We start from the raw sequence: 23,167 nt of genomic DNA, 5'->3' as shown, positions 1-23,167 counted from the left end.
GGCTTCCCCAGCACTCCTCCAGCGTGCTCTGCTGGGGGCAGGATGGAGTTCGTGGGAAAGCGGCAACTACTTCTAGCATTTTGAAGGCAGCCTGAACCCCAGACCTTTAAGTTTGCTGCATTCTCTCCAACCCGGACCCCCAATTCCACTCCACCATTAGGGCCTGGGCTGGGGAGAGCTACTGAAAGAGGGAAAAGGGGGCCCCCCAGCCCCCATATATGGTCCTAATTCAGGACTTAGAGCGTTTGTCTAGAGAGAAAACGCTCGGCAGTGTCTGTGTGTGGGGTGGGGATGGGGGACAGGTCCCGGGAGAAGTGCAGAAGCTAGCAGCGCGGGCGGTCTCCTCCGGGAAGCCGTCCCACCTGCTGCCTGGGAGCCCGCCGGGGAGGGGCCGCAGCCACGCACCCGCGCGCCCACCCCGCCCCTGCCCGCAGCGCGGCCCCGCCATCCGGGAGTTCCCGCGAGCTGCCCCGCGCCCCAGGCGCGTGGGGGGCCGTTCGGTTGGAGGCGGGGAGCAGCCGGGGCACCAAAATAGGAGCCGCTTGTGGGCTGGAGCTGCGCTAGCAGGCAGCCTCCGCCGCGCCTCTTCCAAAGATGGTCAGAGGGTCCGGAGGCGCCCCCGCCCCCGCTCGCCGCTAGCCCGCGGGCCCGCAGCGCGACCCGGAGCCGCCGCGGGAGGTGAGTGCGGGGCAAGGCCAGCCGGCGGGGGGCTAGCGGGGCCGGGCGCGGGGGAGCGAGGCCAGCCCGCGGCAGAGGCGCGGAGACAATGGCCGCGCGGGCGGCGGGCCGGGCCGAGCACGGGGCCGTCAGCGGCGCCCTCCCCACACCTGTGCGGCGTCCCGAGGTGGAGGGACGCGGGCGCCCGACCCGGCGGCAGCGCGCGGCGCCCTCGAGGCGAGTCCCCATGCCAGGCCCCCGGGCGGGGCGGTCTCTGGGCGGAAACGCTGGCCGGGGGCCGGGCGCGCGGCGCGCGGAAAGCCCTGCGGCAGCCGTGGAGGGGGCACGCGGATGGAGGGGCCGTCGTCCGGCCGTTTTCCTTTCCGTTCTTCCTTGAGCAGAAAGGCACAGGATTTCCCTTTTCCGAGATTTCTTCTATCCAGTTATATTTCGATCATCCCTTTTCCTGGCATCTCGATTCGACTTGTAAGGGAGACGGAACTCGGGGAAAAGGTTGAGTTGGGGCCGAGCCGAGACGGCCAAGGTCCAGCCTCGAGTGGGGTGACCTCTTGGACACTTGGTTTGCCAAGTGGGGGCTCTCTGTAGGACCGGCAGCTCGGGGCAGATTTCGGAGACTGGGTGAATGGGGTAGCAAATCAATATTTCTTCTCGAAAGGACCCCTGAGCAATCCGGCGGCCTCATATCAGACTCCGAGCTACCCTGCATTGAAATTGACCATCATATAAATTATGAAATAGTGTGTCCACATCTTGCATTTGTGACAGAGTGCTGAACTTAGTCTAGTTTTGTATATTCGATGCTAATCAATCATTATAATGACAGGAATATTTAGCATTGATTATGAGGTAATGCGCACAATTGAAAACACGTTTATTGTTTCATATTTATTGCAGCCATGGCTCTAAAAGGACAAGAAGATTATATTTACCTTTTCAAGGATTCGACACATCCAGTGGATTTTCTGGATGCATTCAAAACATTTTACTTGGATGGATTATTTACTGATATTACCCTTCAGTGTCCTTCAGGCATAATCTTCCATTGTCACCGAGCTGTTTTAGCTGCTTGCAGCAATTATTTTAAAGCAATGTTCACAGCTGACATGAAAGAAAAATTTAAAAATAAAATTAAAATCTCTGGCATCCAACATGATATCTTGGAAGGCCTTGTAAATTATGCGTACACGTCCCAAATTGAGATAACTAAAAGAAATGTTCAAAGCCTGCTTGAAGCAGCAGATCTGCTACAATTCCTTTCAGTAAAGAAAGCATGTGAGCAGTTTTTGGTAAGGCACTTGGATATTGATAATTGTATTGGAATGCACTCCTTTGCAGAATTTCACGTGTGTCCAGAACTAGAGAAGGAATCTCGAAGAATTCTATGCTCAAGGTTTAAGGAAGTATGGCAACAAGAAGAATTTCTGGAAATAAGCCTTGAAAAGTTTCTCTTTATCTTGTCCAGAAAGAATCTCAGTGTTTGGAAAGAAGAAGCTGTCATAGAGCCAGTTATCAAGTGGACTGCTCATGATGTAGAAAATCGAATTGAGTGCCTGTATAATCTACTAAGCTATATCAACATAGATATAGATCCAGTGTATTTAAAAACAGCTTTGGGCCTTCAAAGAAGCTGCCTGTTAACCGAAAATAAGATCCGATCTCTCATATACAATGCTTTGAATCCCATGCATAAAGAGATTTCTCAGAGGTCCACAGCCACAATGTATATCATTGGAGGCTATTACTGGCATCCTTTATCAGAGGTGCACGTATGGGATCCTTTGACAAATGTTTGGATCCAGGGAGCAGAAATACCAGATTACACTAGGGAGAGCTATGGTGTTACATGTTTGGGACCCAATATTTATGTAACTGGAGGTTACAGAACGGATAACATAGAAGCTCTTGACACAGTGTGGATCTATAACAGTGAAAGTGATGAATGGACAGAAGGTTTGCCAATGCTCAATGCCAGGTATTACCACTGTGCAGTCACCTTGGGTGGCTGTGTCTATGCTTTAGGTGGTTACAGAAAAGGGGCTCCAGCAGAAGAGGCCGAGTTCTATGATCCATTAAAAGAGAAATGGATTCCTATTGCAAACATGATTAAAGGTAAGTGCAGATTGTGTTTATTCTGTAATTTTTAGGTGTTTGAGGTTAGGCCAAGGATCTCTCAGTTCTCTCACAGATAACATTAAAAAGAATTTATCACTTTGGAGTGCTACCTAGGAACTATAGTGGCTTATACAAATAATGTTACACAGAATGTTCCAAGTGAAAATATAGTATAGCAGTCCCCAACTTGACTGAGAGTTATATGATCAGAGTATGCTACCCAGGCTAGAAAAGAAATATTATTTATATAAGAAAACAGTATAATTCATTCTTCTTATTCTACAGCCTGTTTTGAATCTACATCTTGCTTTGAGTCTTAAGAATTTATATTTAAATCAAAGGCTAAATGAAAAGAGAAAGCTGGGTAGTTTTATTCATGTTTAATTTTCTATTTTTTTGCTTGCTCTTGACATTGAAGCTTTTTGATTCTGCTTTTAAATATTCAGCTTTTTTTCCTCTCATCATCTGATCATCTGTCTTTGAAAAGGTCTTTCATTAAAACCTTGAAAGGTTTGGTCCCTATAGGGTGTAACAACTTACATTCTCTCAAAAACTAGAGACAAACAACCTCTGCTCTTTGGAATTCCAGTCTTGTCTTAGAGGGAAAAGGAGAGGGGAAGGTCCCCTACCTCCCACACGTGGCCCACACAGTGGCTATTGGATCTCAGCATCTGTCTGATAAACACTGTATTTTCTGCTGTGTTTGGTACTAGATTAGCCTTGTCTTTCTCTCCCACTGTAAAAAAAAGTTAGGCTAGAATCTCACTTATTTCATTACATTTATTCATTGGTGCTGGGGAGGTGCACACAAACTGGTACGTTGTTACCAAATTGGAGTCATTTTATTCCAGATGTTTCTTCCCAGGCCTTTCTGTTTCTTTTTTAATGCTAGTGGGGGTGTGGGAATCTGACCTGGTCTGGGAATCTGACCCGGTGTGATTCTTGGATGAGAACAGGAAGCCTGAGAGGCAGAATGGCCTTGTGACCAGACATGCTGCTTCTGAAGTCAGACTGCCTGGATCCAAATCCTGACTTTCACCTCACTTGCTGGTGAGCTTGGGCAAATGGTTTAATCTCCCTGTGCCCCAGTTTTGCCATCTGTACAATGGGGGTCACAATATTACATAGCTTAGTTCTGAAAGGATTAATTGAGTTTATTCATGTGAAGTGCTTAGAACCGTGCCTGGCACAGAGTAAGCACTCAGTAAGTGTTAGGCATTATAGTCATGAACATCTTATAGAAGAACATGTCAGCTTTGACAGGGCAGAAATATCTTTCATATGCAATTACAGCCGCTCTCCTGCACGTCCGAAGATTGCGAAGTAGTTGGCAGGTTGGGAGAAGGTGGCTTGATGCCTGCTGCAATAGCTGCTCTGGTTTTTAACTCTGCCAGAGCTTGACCCCCCCAATTTACTAATTCCCCCAGTCCTCTCCCCAGGGTGGCTCTTAATGTCCTGACTCCTTTCCTACAAAAGAAGCAAGGAAACTTCAAATATTTTAGCAGCTGTTGTAAACCTGGATATATTTCTGCCTCTGTTTCTTAATGATAAGATCACAATTTCAGTGGTTCTTCAGTTTAGAGTATATTTCTTTGAGGATTGAAATGTATTACTTTACTGAAATGTTGTTAAATCATGTGCGAAACAGTGCTTTCTGAAAAGAAAATGCTGCAATGGTGTATCCACTGTAAAGAAGGCCACACGTGTTCTTGCCTTAGCCTTGAGTGGAATGGAAGACCCTCGTATGCTGAAGTCTTCCCCTACTCCCCAGCTGGGTCTGAAATTCCAGAGTTTTATACTTTTTTTTTTTTTTGCGGTACGCAGGCCTCTCACTGTTGTGGTTTTTCCCGTTGTGGAGCACAGGCTCCGGATGCACAGGCTCAGTGGCCATGGCTCACGGGCCCAGCCACTCCACGGCGTGTGGGATCTTCCCGGACTGGGGCACGAACCCGTGTCCCCTGCATCGGCAGGCGGACTCTCAACCACTGCGCCACCAGGGAAGCCCCAGAGTTTTATACTTAAGTTTTGATTCCTGATTATATCTGACCATCCCAGGGAAGGGTAACACTTTTGTCAGTTATGTGCACTTTTTGCTAGTACTGGTTCTGATGGGTGGACTCATGCTGAACTTTAAGTTTCCCATTTGTCTCTAGAAAGGATAACACTATGTTCCCCAGTTTGTTTTATTTGGTAGCCATAAAGTGAACTAGGAGCTTTCCCTGGTAATGAGCACCTAAATTGGGCAGAGTCAAATTTCAAATTCATTTCCTTTTTTAGTTTACGGGTATACAGAGAAGAAATAAATACTCGGCTGTTTAGAAAGTCCTAACTTTCTTTCCCCCTCATCATAACTGCCCTGCTTATAAACTCACTCTTGTTTTGGAGTAGAAATGCACAGGGAGATTGAACTGCACCGGCCCATCTAATAGGCTAAGTAAAAAGTTGGTTGAAAGACTTAAAACTGACATTTTCAACTAAAGCGAGCCTCCTCATCTTTCTTCCTCACGTCTTCTTCCCCTGCTGAATCCATTTCTTCCTTATTTTTCTGTGGCATCAGTGTTTCCCAGTTTTCCAAGCTCAGGACCTCAGAATGAGTCTTGTTTGTCTTGGACGCAGTCAGTCATCAAGGCCCATCTGTTCTGCCGGTGTCTCATATCTTGGTATCCTTCCCTCTGACTCAAGGCCCAGTCTAAAGTCAGGCCCTCAGTACTTCGCACCTGAGCCAATACCTAGCTCTTTCTGACTCTTGCCCTTCCACTCCTGTAGTCCCCCCCTTCCTCTCTTGAAAAACCTTAAAAGTCCTGCTAAATTAAGTCCATGTTTCTTAGTTGGGCATCAGGATCCTTTGCCGTGTGGCTTCAGTTTACCACGTCAGCTTTAATTCCCACACGACAGCCCCAGGTGTGCCACCTGCCCTGCCCAAGTGCTGGGAATCAAACTCAGCTACGTGACATTGTCCAATAAGCACTCACCTTTCCCTCTGCCTAGAATGGCTTCATCTCACCTGTGCCTGCCAAAGGCTACCTACTGAGGCCCAGGACAAATTCTGCCACTGCCTGCCATGATTCCCTTAGTCAAAGCAGTGTCTCCTTGCTCTGAACATTCATAGGCGTTCTCTACCCTGTGTTCTAATTATTTGTGTAAATGTCTCACCGCTTTTAAAAAAAGGTGCAGGGAGCCTTTTTTTTTTTATTCTATCCTTCATAGCATCTAGCACAATGCCTTGCATCTACTGTCAATAATAACAAAAGCAATAATAATCTTAGTCCAATATTCATTGCAAAACCGAATGAAAGAGCAATCTGAAGATGTGATTTTAATTAACACACAGGCGTGGGAAATGCTACTGCCTGTGTCTTACATGAAGTTATCTACGTCATTGGCGGCCACTGCGGATACAGAGGAAGCTGCACCTATGACAAGGTCCAGAGCTACAATTCAGATATCAATGAATGGAGCCTCATCACCTCCAGTCCACATCCAGGTAACAAATTACTGTCTCAAATAGTACATGATGTTGTGATGCATCTTATCAGCATAAGAGATGGCTAAAAATGGGCTGGAAGTAGAAAGTGCTAAATTTGTAGTAGGCTACACATGGGTATAATTAAAGGCTCAAAATATTCACATGTTCATCTAACAATAATCACAATTAGCTATTCCAACTAGATGACATCTACAAATACTTTCCCTAATGTCTTTACATGACACATATTTTAAGTCTGTGTGGTTAAAAGAATTAGTTTCTTCATAATTTTTTTTTTTTTTGCGGTACGCGAGCCTCTCATTGCTGTGGCCTCTCCCGCTGCGGAGTGCAGGCTCCGGACGCGCAGGCTCCGGACGCGCAGGCTCCGCGGCCATGGTTCACGGGTCCAGCTGCTCCGCGGCATGTGGGATCTTCCCGGATCGGGGCACGAACCCACGTCCCCTGCATCGGCAGGCAGCCTCTCAACCACTGTGCCACCAGGGAAGCCCCATAAATTGTTTTAATGAGATTCTTTTTTTGTGTTTCCTATTCCTTAGTTATATGCTTTCTTTCATTTACTACATGCATTGTATAAAACACAATTTTTATTGACAGTTAAAAACCACTAGTCTGTGAAATAGTTGGGAAGGATACCTGTTGATTCAGTTCAGCAAGAAATGATTTTTTTTTTAGAAGCATGTTCTTTCTGGGTTTCAGTAGCTATTAAACATTTACTCCTGTGATGTGCAGGGCCCTGTGTTGGCCTTAACAGTTGTCTACCCACAAAGAATGGCCTGCCTTCTGTGGTGTCCTTTGTTCTTTGACTTGTCTCTTTGGGTAGAGCTCAGGGGGAAGGATAAACCTGTTACAGTTACCTGGTTAAGGCTAAGCCATCTGATTAAGGTTTTTTTCATTAGGAAAGATTCATATCACCATATCACCATACTACTTCGAATCATTTTCCATATAGCATCCAGCTTCTGTGTGAGTCGCTGGAGAGCATAGTTGGAATTCACGAGCTTGAACCATCTGAGAGTAATAATGATAGGTAACCTTGAGCACTTTCCATAGGTCAGGTACTGACTGAGTGCTTTGCATGTAATATTACCTTAAATTCTAACTACAATCCTGTAAGTATTGTTTACCCCTATTTTACATATTTGTAAAGGCTTAGAAAGGATAAGTAGCTTTGCCAAGGTCACACAGTTTGGAAGTGGTGGATCAGGATTCAAAGTCAGGCAGTTTGATTGCATTGACCTGTGCTATGACCGATAAGCGATCTGCCTGTCCATAAGGGAACAGGCTCTCCTACTTTTGACCAATGCAGCTGGTTCCACCATACATCATATATGTCATCTCACGGTTCAGGGGGAGCACACCTGAATCTGGTGCTGTGTCTCCATATACCACAGGACTTACACAAGGAGGGACTTCAGCCATATGCTGTCCTGGCTCTGAAGACATCTTAGAGGTAGACTTTCGTCTCCGAGTAGTTCAGATGTATTATCCCAGACTCCCCGCAACTTTCTGTGATAACTAATGAAATTATAATAGAAAATAATAATAACTGTCATACTGAGTACAGGCATACCTTGTTTTATTGTGCTTCGCTTTATTGTTCTTTGCAGATATTGCATTTTTTACAAATTGAAGGTTTGTGGCAGCCGTGCCTTGAGAATTCTATCGGTGCCATTTTTCCAATAGCATTTGCTCACTTTGTGTCTTGTCACATTTTGGGTATTCTTGCAGTGTTTCAAACTTTTTCATTATTATTAAATTTGTTATTGTAATCTGTGATCAGTGATCTTTGATGTTCTATTGTAATTGAATTGGCATTTTTTAGCAATAAAATATTTTGAAATTAAGGTATATTCACTGTTTTTTTAGACATAAAAAATATGCTGTTGCACACTTAATAGACCACAGTATAGTATAAACATAACTTTTATATGCCCTGGAAAACCAAAAAATTTATGTGATGCTTTACTGTGATATTCACTTTATTACCGTGCTCTGCAACCCAACCTGCGATATCGTCAAGGTATGCCTGTAATAGCTAACATTTATTCAATAAGTATGTACCAGGCACTAACTATTCCAATACTTTTATCTGTGTTAATCCTTTGAAACCTCACAGCAATCCTGTGAGCTAGGTACTGCTACTATTTTATAGGTCACTGAGGCACACAGAGAGTGACTATATTGCCCGAGGTCAGCTAGCTAGGGTTTGTTGTGAGATTCAAGTCCAGGCAGTCTGGCTGGGAGCTCATGCTCTTAACACCTACACTGTTACTTCATTTGATCCTCATGTTAACCTTATGAGTTAGATACTTCTCTGACTTATCTTTACAAAGAAAATCTAACATATGAAAAGTCAGATTAACAAATCAGAGGGCAGTTGTTTACATTACAAACTTAATTTATATTTCATAAAGAGATTCCTTTAAAAATAAATGTCTCGAGGGACTTCTGTGGTGGCTCAGTGGTTAAGAATCCGCCTGCCAATGCAGGGGACACGGGTTTGATCCCTGGCCTGGGAAGATCCCACATGCCGCGGAGCAACTAAGCCCGTGCGCCACAGCTACTAAGCCTGTGCTCAAGAGCCCACAAGCCACAACTACTGAAGCCCGCGCGCTTAGAGCCCGTGCTCTGCAACAAGAGAAGCCCACACTCACTGCAACTAGAGAAAGCTGGTGCATAGCAATGAAGACCCAACGCGGCCAAAACTAAAATTAGTAAATTAATTAATTTAAAAGTAAATATAGAAATGAAGGTCTCATACTTAAATTGGGTATAGCTTGTTAACTGCTTGAAAGAGAGTTTAAAAGGTAGTGAGACTTAAGCCAAAGTACGTAAAGCCATGGCAAATCAAAAAATCAACTAGAAATGAGTATTAGGATTCCATATAGAGCATTTTGATTCACATTGGACATTTTCCTGACATAATGTGAGAAACGAAGTTATCAAATTAGCACCCTACGTGGTATCTTCTATTTGGCTCTCACAGTGTTCAAAGTATTTTTTAACTGGCTTGTTACCAATATTTAAAATTCAGGAGATTTCAAATAAAAATCATGATTTCTGGCCTTTAGAAAAATTGCAAGATCTGGCAACCTTGGATCATATTCCTTCCTGGCAACAGTTATTGGTGCCAAGTAGTGGCTGTTCCCTTTAGATGAGGCTTATATGCTCCATTTCACCACAGTCTCTTCCATTCTCATCACATCATAGACTTGGGAGGCCTGTGCTGCTGTTTTTCTTACCCCTAGCCCGGTTCATTCAGATAGTCTGTTATCTCCTTGGCCCTGGAAGGCATTTAGACCTACATCCTCTGAATTATAGCAAGTTATGCCTCTTATGCATTTTAGGAGCACCTCCTGAAGAATGTAAATGTCAGTCTTGAGTCTACCTTATAGATACGTAGCTTAGACCACAAAGAAATGACTACTGTTATTTTTATTTTTATTTACTTTTTTAACTGTTATTTTAAAAAGATAATCTAAATGTTATCTTTTTCTTAATGCTTTTAAGGGTGGTTGCTTTCTATAGTTGAAAAACAGGGGACTATAATCCCATTAAATTCAAGATAACATTTATTGAGACCTTACCTTGGGAAAGATACCATTCTATCAAAGATGATTAATTTTCCTGCCAGAGGAACTCAGTATTTAGTAGTAAATACACATACATAACAGGAATACAAGACAGTCTTACAAATAAGTGCTACTGAAATTGAGGGTAGAGAGAGCTTCAGTCTAATTAAGGGGACCCTGACAATCTTAGAAGGCTTCCAGGCGTAGGCTGTTATGATTTGGGCCTTAAGGAATAGCTACAATTAAGGAAGGTAGTTTTTGAGGAAGAGCGCTCTGGCAGAAAGTTAGCCAGTGAAGGAAGGCTGAAGGGAAGTTTCCAGGTTCATTCCAGTTCCTGGGAGTAAAAGTATATTAATGAGATGCAAGAGGGTAGGATGATAGACTGGATAGGAGAGTTCAGTTGAAGAGCATGTCATGGAGGGCTTTGAATGGCAGCCTGGAGAATTTTAAAATAGAGAGCTTAAAGTTTTCAGAGCAAGAGAATGATGCGTGATCAGTTCTAGCTTCAAGAAAAGAACTCCTTTGAGAATAGACTGGGAGAAAGATGGCAGGGAGATCTTCTAAAGCTATTGTAATAAACCAGGTGAGAAATACTGAAAGCCTGAAGTGGTAGGAGTAGAAAACAGGCAGGTGCGAGGAATGTTACAGATTCACCATTGATTGAATGGTAGCGATTGCCCCCTTGGGTGATTGGACATTGGTGATGAGGACAAGAAAGGAATTGACAGTCATTCTAGGCTCTCTGGCTGATTGACTAGGAGCATTGAAGTAGCAACCAGTGGGAGGGGAGAAGAGGAGAGATGATGAACTCAGTTTTGTAGTGAAATGTCAAGGACCAGTTAGATAACTCAGAAGAGCCGTCCAGCAAGCGATGGGAAGTGTGGTTCTGCAGCTCAGGGGGAAGAATGCAGCTAAATACAGAGATCTGTGAATTGTTTGCTTAGAGATGATGACTATGTGTGGAGGTGAATGAGATGCCTTGGGAGATTGGGACCAACAACACAGTAGTGAGCAGAATCTTGGGAAACAGCATTAGTTAAAGGATGAGCTGAGGAAGAAGAGTGAATGAAGAACCCGGGAGAAGCAGTAAGTGATAGAGACGGAAAATCCGTGGAGAGCTGTGTCCAGTGGGAACAACGTTCTCTCCTGGCTTTGCTATTTATTTACTTGTGTAATCTTGGGCAGCAGCTTAAGCTCTTGGGTCTTACTTTCTAGCAAAATAAGGAAGTTAGATTAGATAAGCTTTACAGGTCTTTTCAGTGAGAAAAAAATCTTAGGTAAAAATCTTAAAGTATTTCAATGGATATTGAATACCTGAAAATATTGTGGTTGTCTCTGAATCCCTGCATGGCTTTGTTCCTATCACTCATGTAACACTGAATACAGACTGCCATGTATTTAAAGTGCATATTTGTGTGTAAACTCTTTTGAGCCATGACAGATGGTGCTATTCCTCCTACTTGGTTTGAAATTGTTCATTCATTCATTTGTCCAACATATATTTGCTGAGTGCTTCCTGCTTGCTATGGACAATGCTAGGAGCTCAATAAACAAGACACAGTCCCTTAGCATCAGTAGCTTCATAGAGTGACCAACAAGAAAAAAGGCAGTTATAGCTGAGGAAGTTTCCATCAACTATAACAGAACATTATGTTGCATTTGGGTAACAGGGGAAGAACTACCGGGAATTTATTTATTTATCTGTTCGTTTGTTTGTTTATGGGTACGTTGGTTCTTCATTGCTGCATACAGGCTTTCTCTAGTTGTGGTGAGCGGGGGCTGCTCTTCATTGCACTGCGCGGGCTTGTCGTTGCAGTGGCGTCTCTTTCTGTGGAGCACGGGCTGTAGGCATGTGGGCTTAGTAGTTGTGGCACGCGGGCTCAGTAGTTGTGGCTTGCGGGCTTAGTTGCCCCACAGCATGTGGTATGTTCCTGGACCAGGGATGGAACCTGTGTCCCCTGCATTGGCAGGCGGATTCTTAACCACTGTGCCACCAGAGAAGCCCACTTTATTTATTTTTATACTTTTAAAAAATTTAGATATAGTTTATGTAAAATATTATATAAGTTTTAGGGGTACAGCATAGTGGTTTATAATTTTTAAATTTTTTTATAGTTAAAATTTTTTATACTCTATAGTTATTATAAAGTATTGGCTATATTCCCTGTGTTGTACAATATATCCTTGTAGCCTATTCATTTTATACATAATAGTTTGTACTTCTTAATCCCCTACCCCTATCTTGCCCCTCCTCCGCTTCCCTCTCCCCACTGGTAACCACTAGCTTGTCCTCTATATCTGTGAGTCTATTTCTTTTTTGTTATATTAACTAGCTTGTTTTATTTTTTAGATTCCACATATAAGTGATCCCATGCAGTATTTGTCTTTCTCTGTCTGACTTATTTCACTTAGCATAATACCCTCCAAGTCCATCCATGTTGTTGCAAATGGCAAAATTTCTTTTTTATGGCTGAGTTGTATTCCAGTGTGTGTGTGTGTGTGTGTGTGTGCGTATTATATATATATATCACATCTTTTTTATCTGTTCATCTGGGGTTTTTTTGCTTTATCATTTTTTAAAAAATTATTTATTTATTGGAGTATAGTTGATTTACAATGTTGTGTTAGTTTCAGGTGTACAGCAAAGTGACTCAGATACATATACATATATCCACTCTTTTTTAGATTCTTTTCCCATATAGGCCATTACAGAGTATTGAGTAGAGTTCCCTATGCTATTTAGTAGGTCTTATTAGTTATCTGTTTTACACATAGTAATGTGTATATGTTAATCCCAATATCCCAATTTATCCCTCCCCCTCTTACCCGCGGTAACCATAAGTTTGTGTTCTACTCTGTAACTCTATTTCTGTTTTGTAGATAAGTTCATTTGTACCCTTTTTTAAGATTCTATATATAAGCAATATCATATAATATTCATCATTCTCTGACTTACTTCACTCAGTATGACAATCTCTAGGTCCATCCATGTTGCTGCAAATGAATTATTTTGTTCTTTTTTATGGCTAATATTCCATTGTATATACATACCATATATTCTTTATCCATTCCTCTGTTGATGGACATTTAGGTTGCTTCCATGTCCCGGCTATTGTAAATAGTGCTGCAGTGTACATTGGGGTGCATGTGTCTTTTTGAATTATGGTTTTCTCTGGGTATATGTCCAGTAGTGGGATTGCAGGGTCATATGGTAGTTCTATTTTTAGTTTTCTAAGGAACCTCCATACTGTTGTCCATAGTGGCTGTACCAATTTACATTCCCACCAACAGTGCAAGAGGGTTCTCTTTTCTCCACACCCTCTCCAGCATTTATTGTTTCTAGATTTTTTGATGATGGCCATTCTGACCAGTGTGAGGTGATACCTCATTGTAGTTTTGATTTGCATTTCTCTAATGATTAGGGATGTTGAGCATCTTTTCATGTATTTGTTGGCGATTTATATGTCTTCTTTAGAGAAATGTCTATTTAGGTCTTCTGCCCATTTTTTGATTGGGTTGTTGTTTTTGATATTGAGCTGCATGAGCTGTTTGTATATTTTGGAGATTGATCCTTTGTCAGTTGCTTCATTTGCAAATATCTTCTCTGATTCTGAGGGTTGTCTTTTAGTCTTGTTTATGGTTTCCTTTGCTGTGCAAACGCTTTTAAGTTTCATTAGGTCCCATTTGTTTATTTTTGTTTTTTATTCTCATTACTCTAAGTGGTGGATCGAAAAAGATCTTGCTGCTGTTTATGTCAAAGAGTGTTCTGCCTGTCTTTTCCTCTAAGAGTTTTATAGTATCTGGGCTTACATTTAGGTCTTTAATCCATTTTGAGTTTATTTTTATATATGGTGTGAGGCAATGTTCTAATTTCATTCTTTCCCATGTAGCTGTCTAGGTTTCCCAGCACCACTTGTTGAAGAGACTGTCTTTTCTCCATTGTATATTTTTGCCTCCTTTGTCATAGATTAATTGATCATGAGGATACAGCATTAATATACAGAAATCTGTTGGATTTCTATATGCTAACAATGAACTATCAGAAAGAGAAATTAAAGAAACAATCCCATTTACCATTGCATCAAAAAGAATAAAATACCTGGGACTAAACCTTCCTAAGGAGGTAAAGACCTGTGCCTGGAAAACTGTAAGACACTGATGAAAGAAATTGAAGATGCTATAAACAGATGGAAAGACATACTGTGTTCATGGATTGGAAGAATTAATATTGTTAAAATGACCACACTACCCTAAGGCAATCTACAGGTTCAGTGCAATCCCTATCAAAACACCAAGGGTAGGGCTTCCCTGGTGGTGCAGTGGTTAAGAATCTGCCTGCCAATGCAGGAGACACGGGTTCGAGCCCTGGTCCGGGAAGATCCCACATGCCGCGGAGCAGCTAAACCTGTGTGTCACAACTACTGAGCCTGCACTCTAGAGCCCGCAAGCCACAACTACTGAGCCTGTGTGCCGCAACTACTGAAGTGCCCTATAGCCTGTGCTCTGCAACAAGAGAAGCCACCACAAGAAGAAGCCTGCGCACCACAACGAAGAGTAGCCCCCACTCACCACTAGAGAAAGCCCTCACTCAGCAACGAAGACCCAACGCAGCCAAAAATAAATAAAATTAATTAATTAATTAATTAATTAATAAAATACCAAGGGTATTTTTCACAGAACTAGAAAAAATAATTTTAAAATTTGTGTGGAAGCACAGAAGACCCCAAATAGCCAAAACAGTCTTGAAAAAGAAGAACAGAGCTGGAGGAATTGCTGACTTTAGACTATACTACACAACTACTGTAATCAAAACAGTAATGGTAGGGCTTCCTTGGTGGTGCAGTGGTTGAGAGTCTGCCTGCCGATGCAGGGTACACGGGTTTGTGCCCCGGTCTGGGAGGATCCCACATGCCACGGAGTGGCTGGGCCCGTGAGCCATGGCCGCTGAGCCTGCACGTCCGGAGCCTGTGCTCCGCAATGGGAGAGGCCACAACAGTGAGAGGCCCGCATATAACAAAAAAACAAAACAAAACAAACAAACAAAAAAAACAGTATGGTACTGGCACAAAAACAGACATGTAGATCAATGGAACAGAATAGAGAGCCCAGGAGTCACTTTATTTTAAATATTTTTACTGCTATATAAAGATTGAGATACTTCTCTTAACATAAGAGTTGCAAATTGAGGATTTTTTTGTGAGATTTGAATAAGTTAAAAGCTTAATAAGCTCATTGTTGAATCATTATATCAACTGATGTTTTTGAATCATCATTAATTTTCACAACAACCATTTGACAGAATGACTCATAATTTATACAAACAATGTGTCACAAGTACTCAAAAACAACTAAATCCTATAAAAATTCTGCATGTGTATAACTGAAAGGTAATAAATGGGTTTTCAGAGGTAGGAGAATTCTTTTTTTCTTGGATGTCAGAAACCAGAGAACAACAATATGGGGACTCAAAGCAGAAATACCAGTCTTCTCAGACTTTTCCTTAGGCTTTGAAACCTAAATAGTAAGAACTTTACTGATAAGAATTTGTCTTCCCTACTTAAAGGGGAAATCACATTTCTGATTGTACATTCTTTCTTTCTAAAGAAGGCCTTATAAGCTTTTCTTCCACGAAGTAATGGGAGCGCATATTTGGGCACAGAGGGTACAAGGTACAATTCATTCATTGATTCAACAAACTTTTATTGAGTCCTTACAAGATGCCAGACACTTGCCATCCTTCAGTTGGGAGTGGAGTGGTGGGCAGGACACAGTTCCTGTACTGTCAGAAGGAAGAGAGAGACTAAACAGGAACCACGTCAGATTATGAGAAGAGCTACAGAGAGAATTAAAAGAGGGTGATGTGGTAGAGATGCCTGACCAGCTCCTTCAGGTTGGGTGATCTGGGAAGGCCCTCTGAGGAGGTGAGAGTAAGATGAGACCTGAATGACATGGAGAAGGTAGCTGTGCAAGGACCTGGGAAAAGAAGGTGTTCCAGACAGATGGAACAGCTCAGCAATGGCAAGCTAAATCTTCATTTATTCGCCATAGTATTAGTGCCACTGACAACTCCTGCGCTTTCTTCAGGTCTGCAGCTAGAAGTATTTAAGTGTAATCTAATGGTTGATACTTCCAGAGAACTCACAGGCTGACAGCGATATTAGAACTGAGGGCGTGGAAGAAACAGGGCTGGGACTAGGGTCAGGCAAGTGACCTGTGCCCTTGAGGCACAGAACCGAAGGAGTTGCTTGGAAGGTGGAAGAGTCTCCCCCTGTTTTGTGCTCTGGGCACCTCACTTGCCTTACCCTAGTCACAGCCCTGGGAAGAAGGGAGAGGAAGAGAAGTTGCCAAAGATCCTGGTGCCTTGAAGAGCCAGCAGGTTTGGATGTGGAGGGGGAGATAAAATGGAAAAAAATTTAAATGGCCTGGAAAGCTGACCCCCAAGAGGTGGACTCCCAGCCCCAGGACGCAGACCTCACACGGCAGCCCCGGCCTTTGAGCACCTTCCACAGCTTCTTAAGGTCACAGACTGTAGTTCCCCACTAAACTGGCTTATATTTCTCTAACTTCTTGTGTCTTTAACTTGACCGGCAGTGTGAGAGAGGCAAGCGCCTGTGGCAGCAGATACTGTACAGGGTTAGCTGCTAAGACCTGAAGGACCCTACACCAGTTACCTGGGACGTCTTCATGGCAGAGGGACTCTGCTGCTACCACCTTTTACACATAGGCATAGAGAAAAAGGTGCCTGTGCTGGGAAGTTCCCGGAAGGGTAGTGGTCAGAGGATGAGTTCCTCCCGGCATCCTGCAAAGCCAGTTTAGGGATAACCTGAAAGACAGTGGCAGGAATAGGTAATCTGAATCTGGTGATTGGGAGTGGATTTTAAGGCTCCGTGTTGTGGTAGTGTGTGCTGGAAGCAGAATGTCACAACTACTCTATTTTTGTATGCTAAATTGTAAAGCATTATTATATCACCACCCTAAGGTATCTCTTTTGCTTGTTATCCTAATAGAAATATGCTTTTTTCTTTTTAATAGAATATGGATTGTGTTCAGTTCCATTTGAAAATAAGCTCTATCTAGTTGGTGGACAAACTACAATCACAGAATGCTATGACCCTGAACAGAATGAATGGAGAGAGATCGCTCCCATGATGGAAAGGAGGATGGAGTGTGGTGCCGTCATCATGAATGGATGTATTTATGTCACTGGGGGGTATTCCTACTCAAAGGGGACATATCTTCAGAGCATTGAGAAATATGATCCAGATCTTAATAAGTGGGAAATCGTGGGTAATCTTCCAAGTGCCATGCGGTCCCACGGGTGTGTTTGTGTGTATAATGTTTGATTAAGTCCATAGAAATGACCAAGTAATCACTGTTTCAGGGTGTAGTGAAAAAGAATGTAGGGTTTGGAGTGTCTTACTTGTTATTGTGGCCTGGCACACGTTAGGTAAATTCTCATGCCTAACCCCCACTCTACACCCCAACCCTGTGATTAATGGTCAAGAAACATCTTATGTATATTTACAGTTGAATCAGTGGGGTTACTACCTTTAATCTCTGCTCATCAAAGGTGATCTGGAACACTGGACACTTGGTAAAAGGTGAAACGTCTTTGCAGTGAATTTTTATCTCCTGGTAGCATCAACACTGGGTGTAGGTCAAAATCATTCTGTGGAGTGAAATATTTCTTATGACAGTGTAATAGTGTACATTAATGTAATGTAATAGTGTACATTAAAGTTCCATTTAGCTAACAAGGAATTTGAAATATAAAGAGGGAATATTCTCTACCTCTACAAAATCAATGCTTAAAAATCTTTTTTTACCTTTAGAATTATTTAGAATGGACTTAAGTCTAGTGTTTTTCCTTTGTAGTGTATATTATTTATAGTTATGATTCTTTATTTACTGACTACCAGAGATATACAAGATGTTGTGCAAAAGAGTATTACTATTCAGAGTTTACAAACTAAATTTAAAAGAATGGAAAATCTGAAAAATTGCAGAGGAAAGAGTTGAATATTTGTTGATCCTAAGAGCTATTTTTAACTTTCAGCTTTGATATAAATTGCTAGTTTAGGTGTCTTTAAGCATATCAGAAAATCCTCTTTATTCATAAGTATAGGTACTTGTCTGCATGTGAAATTGAAATTTAGAGCCAGAAAGCATGTAGAACATTGTGATACAGTAGAAAATACATTGATGAGAAGAAATTTGAATTCATTTTCCATTAACTAGATTTTGTGACTTGGACTGAGTCACCTAACCTCAGTTAGAACTTCCCTTCCCATGTACACTGGCTCTTTGGGTGACAGATGTGCCTAGATATGGATCCCCACAGCTCTTGGAGTAGCCAGAGGTGGCCTGGGTAGCTGAAGCTTCAGGGCCAGAAACATCTTTGTTCATTTTCTCCAGTGTGCCTACCATATCACTTTCCATGTGTGCCGTAACTTGACAAAAGTTAAGAAGCGTAGCTTAAGTTAACTCATCTAAACTTTTAGTAATCTGTTAGATCATCTACCCACACTCTTCATTTTTTAAGAGACAATAATTATTTTTAACTTTAAGTATGTAAGTGTAAAACTACCTAATTTTTCTGAGTTATTTTTAAATTTTAGAAAGAACCTGTTTAATACATTCGTTTAAGAAGGCATTTTAAACAGATACAACGCTTTGGGAACACAATATGGCATTACATAGAAAGCCATAAAAATGACATATTTTTTCCTCATAAATTCTACTCCTTGATTTGTAACCTAAAGAATAACATACAAACAAAACAAACAAACAAAAAGGTAAATGCATGAGGTTGTTTATGTCTGCATTATTTACAATAGCGAAAAATTGGAAATAATCTAAATGGCAAAGAAGAAAGTGGGCTAATAAAAAGAGTGAAGCCTTATACTGCCATTAAAAAAATTGTTTGGAAGACTGTAGAAACATGGGCATGTCTGTGATATGGTAAGTAAAATAAGCACAATATAAAATGGTATGAACACTGTCATTGTGTCTGTAAAACCTTTATGCATGTGGAAAGTAATATGCAGAAGTAAAATTCATTGTGTTAGTGTAGGGGGATATGGAATGATTTTTAAATTATTTAAATGTTTTCCTTTAATATTACTTTGTATTTTCAATAAAAATAAATAAATCATTGCATACGTGGTAAAGCTGCTTGAATTTGGGCCAGTTGAATTGAAGAACAATTGAGTTTCTGAATTAGTGAAGCAACTGAATTACAGAGTATTTCAGTCTGTACTTGAATTACAGAATATTTTATTGCTCTCAAGAACATTTGCATTTAATGCTGAACCAGTAATATGTTATCCAGTAGGGCTTTAGAGATCTCTTTTATGAATGGATGAGAACAATTGGAATCACTTTTGCCTCCTTTCTGCTTATCTAGGTCCTATAAAGTCCAGCCTCTGGAAATTCTTTCCTGTTTCAGCCACAGTAAAACTTTCATTGTCACATTTAAAGAATTTAACATTTATATATGCATGTTACGTCTCTTGGCTAATTTTGAGATCATGGATCCCATCTTATTCTTAAGGATCTTGAAAATAGTTTGTGATCTCAGGCATTTAATTTCCAGCTCCTATTTTCTATAAAATTCTTTCTTTGTTCTTGATATATGCACACAAGAAAGAATTAAGAAAGGTAAACATTTCGGTCAGAATTATTCCAAGTTCCAAATCACTGTTGTATGAATGAAAAATATTTTACTATAATTAAATGCAGGCCATTGCTTTGGGAGGGCAAACACTATTTTACAAAATAATTAAAGTTGTGGAGATGATTTTAAGTATGACTTAATTAAGAGGACTCCAAGTGTCCACATTTTGAAAGTTGCTGTTTCTCAGAAGTCTTATTTTTAGTTTTTAGCTACAACTGAAATAGGATCAATATCTAGGGTACTTGCTTAAAGGCACATTACCCTTTATTTTCATATGCATAGAAAAAATTTTTAGGTCTCTTAATTTATAAGTTCCCCATCCATCTTTTCTTTTTTTAACTCCTTGCAATTTAATTGTTGAAGAAGCTAGATCGATCATTCTGCTTTCCCAGAGTTGAGATTTTACTGATTGTGTTCCTATTGTGTAGTTTAGCACGTTCCTCTGTCCCCTGTGTTTCCTATAAGTTGGTAGTTAGAGCCAGAAGCTTAATCAGATTCAGGTTTGATTTTTTTTTTTTTTGGTCAAAATTACTTCACAGGTGGTGGTGTGTTCATTCATCAAAAGACGTAATTGTCTCTTTCTGATGTTGGCAGCCATAGATGCTCAACACCCAGATCCTTAATTCAATAGGGATTGCAAAATGGTGATTTCCAATGCTCTCTCTTCTTGGTGTATTTGTTGAAATACCTGTATAAAGAAAAACCTTCCTTCACTTACTAGTTGTTTACCCAGAGGTATAGTTTGTATAGGAAAGGTAGAAGAAGTGCTTGATTCCTAACTTTATGTACCAGTTTGCAAAATGAATAGTTGTTAGCATCCTTCAAAGGTGATTTATTAGATTTATTGGTTTTTATTTTTTTAAATATTTATTTATTTATTTTTGGCTGCGTTGGGTCTTCGTTTCTGCGCACGGGCTTTTTCTAGTTGGGGCGAGCGGGGGCTACTCTTCATTGCGGTGCGCGGGCTTCTCACTGCAGTGGCTTCTCTTGTTGCAGAGCATGGGATCTAGATGCACGGGCTTCAATAGTTGTGGCTCATGGGCTCAGCAGTTGTGGCTCGCGGGCTCTAGAGCGCAGGCTCAATAGTTGTGGCGCACGGGCTTAGTTGCTCCGAGACATGTGGGATCTTCCCGGACCAGGGCTCGAACCTGTGTCCCCTGCATTGGCAGGCGGGTTCTTAACCACTGCGCCACCAGGGAAGTCCCTATTGTTTCTTTTAAATTGTTTTGAACTCATGGATTTAAATGTACTTGGCGTCTTTCAGTCCATTGCAGTTACTCTTACTGATGCTCCGTTTATCATCTTGAACCAGTGAAAGGCTCTGCAGACTGCTTCCCAGAGTTGTTCCCTTTTGGCACAGCTCCAGTAGTTTTTGAGAGCTTCTTTGCTGTCTGGTATGACCAGCTACTCCTGGCTCATCTTGTGCATTTCCCGCCTCAAACCTGGAATCAGCCATTTCTCCAAGCAGCCCTGATTTCTTTTAGGGAAAAATGGTATTTCAAGACCATCGTCTGGATGCTAGGGATGCTTACTGCTACTAGATTGTTTCTTGTTTCTAGGCATAAAATTAAAATACATAACAATAAAAATACTAAAGACAGAAGAGGGATAATTAGAGTTAAATTTTTCTAAGGTCCTAGCGTCGTCAGGAAGTGGTAAAAGCACCACAGGGTATTCACCTAATCTCTTCTATCCCAGTATCTGTAGCCCCTTTTCCCACAGAAAGTATTCTGGTTCTCAGAGTTACCTAGGAAAATAAAATTAAGAAATCACTTTGTAACGTTTGTTTTATTCCGTATCTCTCTCTCCATTTTTCTCTCTTTTCCTCTCTCTCCCTCTCTGTCTGTCTCTCTCTCTATCTCCCCCCAACACACACACACACACACACACAGACACACACACACACACCATTCTCAGAATAACAATACCAACAAGCAGTTTGGGTATGAATTTTCAATAATTTTGGACTTCTTCAAAATTCCAAATAGAAAGTAGATGGGAAGGTGAGGTTGAAACTGGCTAACTACCACCTGAGACTTTACATCAGACAGAAGGAAAGAATGGTAAGGAATCCCAGCAGGAACTCTAAACATACATAAAAAATAAAGTTATAGAGCATTTTGTTCTTCATAATTTTTGAAAGTCTTTGAAATACCATCCTTGTTAAGAGTTTCTTTCTGCTTTTCCATCCTACAGTTTCTAGCAAAAGGCATTTATTTTTGGAGGCTCAACCAAGAGCTTATAAGAAGACTTTTTCAGATAACATTTCCCCCTTGTTGGCCTCATAGCAGGTCCAATGGACACAAAAGACACATACAATTATTTTCCAGTGTTGTTAAGTAGGAATGGAAACCCAAAGTTATTGGTTTAACAATGTATTTACGGTCTTTTTTATCTTTGCTTTTAAAAGAAGTTAGGAAGGCAATGTGATGGAGTCCATTACCTTTGTCTCTTAATCAAGAAGAAAGTTCTCTAAAAAGGTTTGGGGCAGGAGTTGCCCACAGTTCAGAAGCCCCACTGTGTCCATGCATTGCCTCAGCCCCACCAAAATCACAGCACACACTTGGTTCACAAAATTGTTAGACAGTTTAAACCAAAATCGTGCCCAATATAAATTATCATTATCCTCTTGGCTGGACACAAGTTCAGTCTTCCAGTGCGTTTTGTGCCTTGTATTTCCTATTTGTGTTTTTCATCTGCGCACCTGTAATATTTTGAAAAGTAGTTCTAACTGGGCTTCTTTCCATAATGACATCCGCCTTCTGTGAACCTGTTTTTACTCCATAAGTTATAAATAAAGATGTTCTTGGCCATTGCAGTGAATGAGCTGAAGCTTTGAAGTCTTTTTTCAATAAGGAAACTCAAAGTTTTATGAGAAAACAACTGCGAAAAGGTAACAAAACATCTGTGGAAGTAGCACAGCATCCCGTCTCATAAATCTAGGATCAGAAACTCTCATCAGGATCCTTCCCTTTTCTTTCCCCTTTCCTTTCTGTAAAAACTAAACATTTAGAATAATTTAAGTTAAGGGAAAGGAGAGCTGCCCACTAAGTTCTCGAGTGTCCTGTTCTCTTCAGCTTGTAGAGCAGCTTTAGTTCTGGTCTTGGAGGATAGTTTGCACTCATTTCTGTTTGAGAAATGCCTTTGCTGATGAGCAGATAAATCCCTGCTGACTACAGAAACAATATAGTCTACAGGACACTGTGATCATGTCACTCCTCTGTGCAGTTCCTTGTGATGTCTCTCCATCTTATTTAAAGTCCAAGTCCTTCCAATAGTATGCATGTGTGCTGTTGTAGACGGACACAAAAATGGATAGCCACATGCTCAGGTAAAAGCTCAGAGTCTTGTTAAAAACAGGAAGAAGGGGTTAACAGATACTGGGACCATTAACAGTCTCTGTCAGATACTAAAATGCTATAAAGCCACTAAAATTAAAAATCTGGTGTGTTATATTTCAAAATAAAGAAGCAAGGTTAAAAACCTGAGGTACTGAGACGTGAATAGCAAAACATCATCAGAAAACCTTTATCTTATATTACGTTTTCATATGTGTCTGGGTCTATATTCATGCTCACATGGACGAAGTTTTTTTTTTTTTTATTGTAGTATAGTTGATTTACAATGTTGTGTTAGTTTCAG

At 41.2% G+C, this 23,167-nt stretch overlaps 1 protein-coding gene across 1 annotated transcript; it reads left to right on the top strand.

Annotated features, from left to right (window-relative positions):
* Positions 1–218: 218 nt before the first annotated feature.
* On the top strand, positions 219–19,029 carry KLHL23 (kelch like family member 23). Its single transcript, XM_060016615.1, has 4 exons — positions 219–678; positions 1,573–2,787; positions 6,122–6,274; positions 16,882–19,029. Exons 1-4 carry the CDS (start codon positions 219–221, stop codon positions 17,190–17,192), a joined length of 2,139 nt encoding a protein of 712 aa, XP_059872598.1. The 3' UTR covers positions 17,193–19,029.
* The last annotated feature ends 4,138 nt before the right edge of the window (positions 19,030–23,167 follow it).

The sequence above is a fragment of the Delphinus delphis genome, chromosome 7 (genome assembly GCF_949987515.2).
Source record: "Delphinus delphis chromosome 7, mDelDel1.2, whole genome shotgun sequence".
Classification (NCBI taxonomy): domain Eukaryota; kingdom Metazoa; phylum Chordata; class Mammalia; order Artiodactyla; family Delphinidae; genus Delphinus; species Delphinus delphis.
This window is presented reverse-complemented; position numbering and strand designations above follow the sequence as displayed.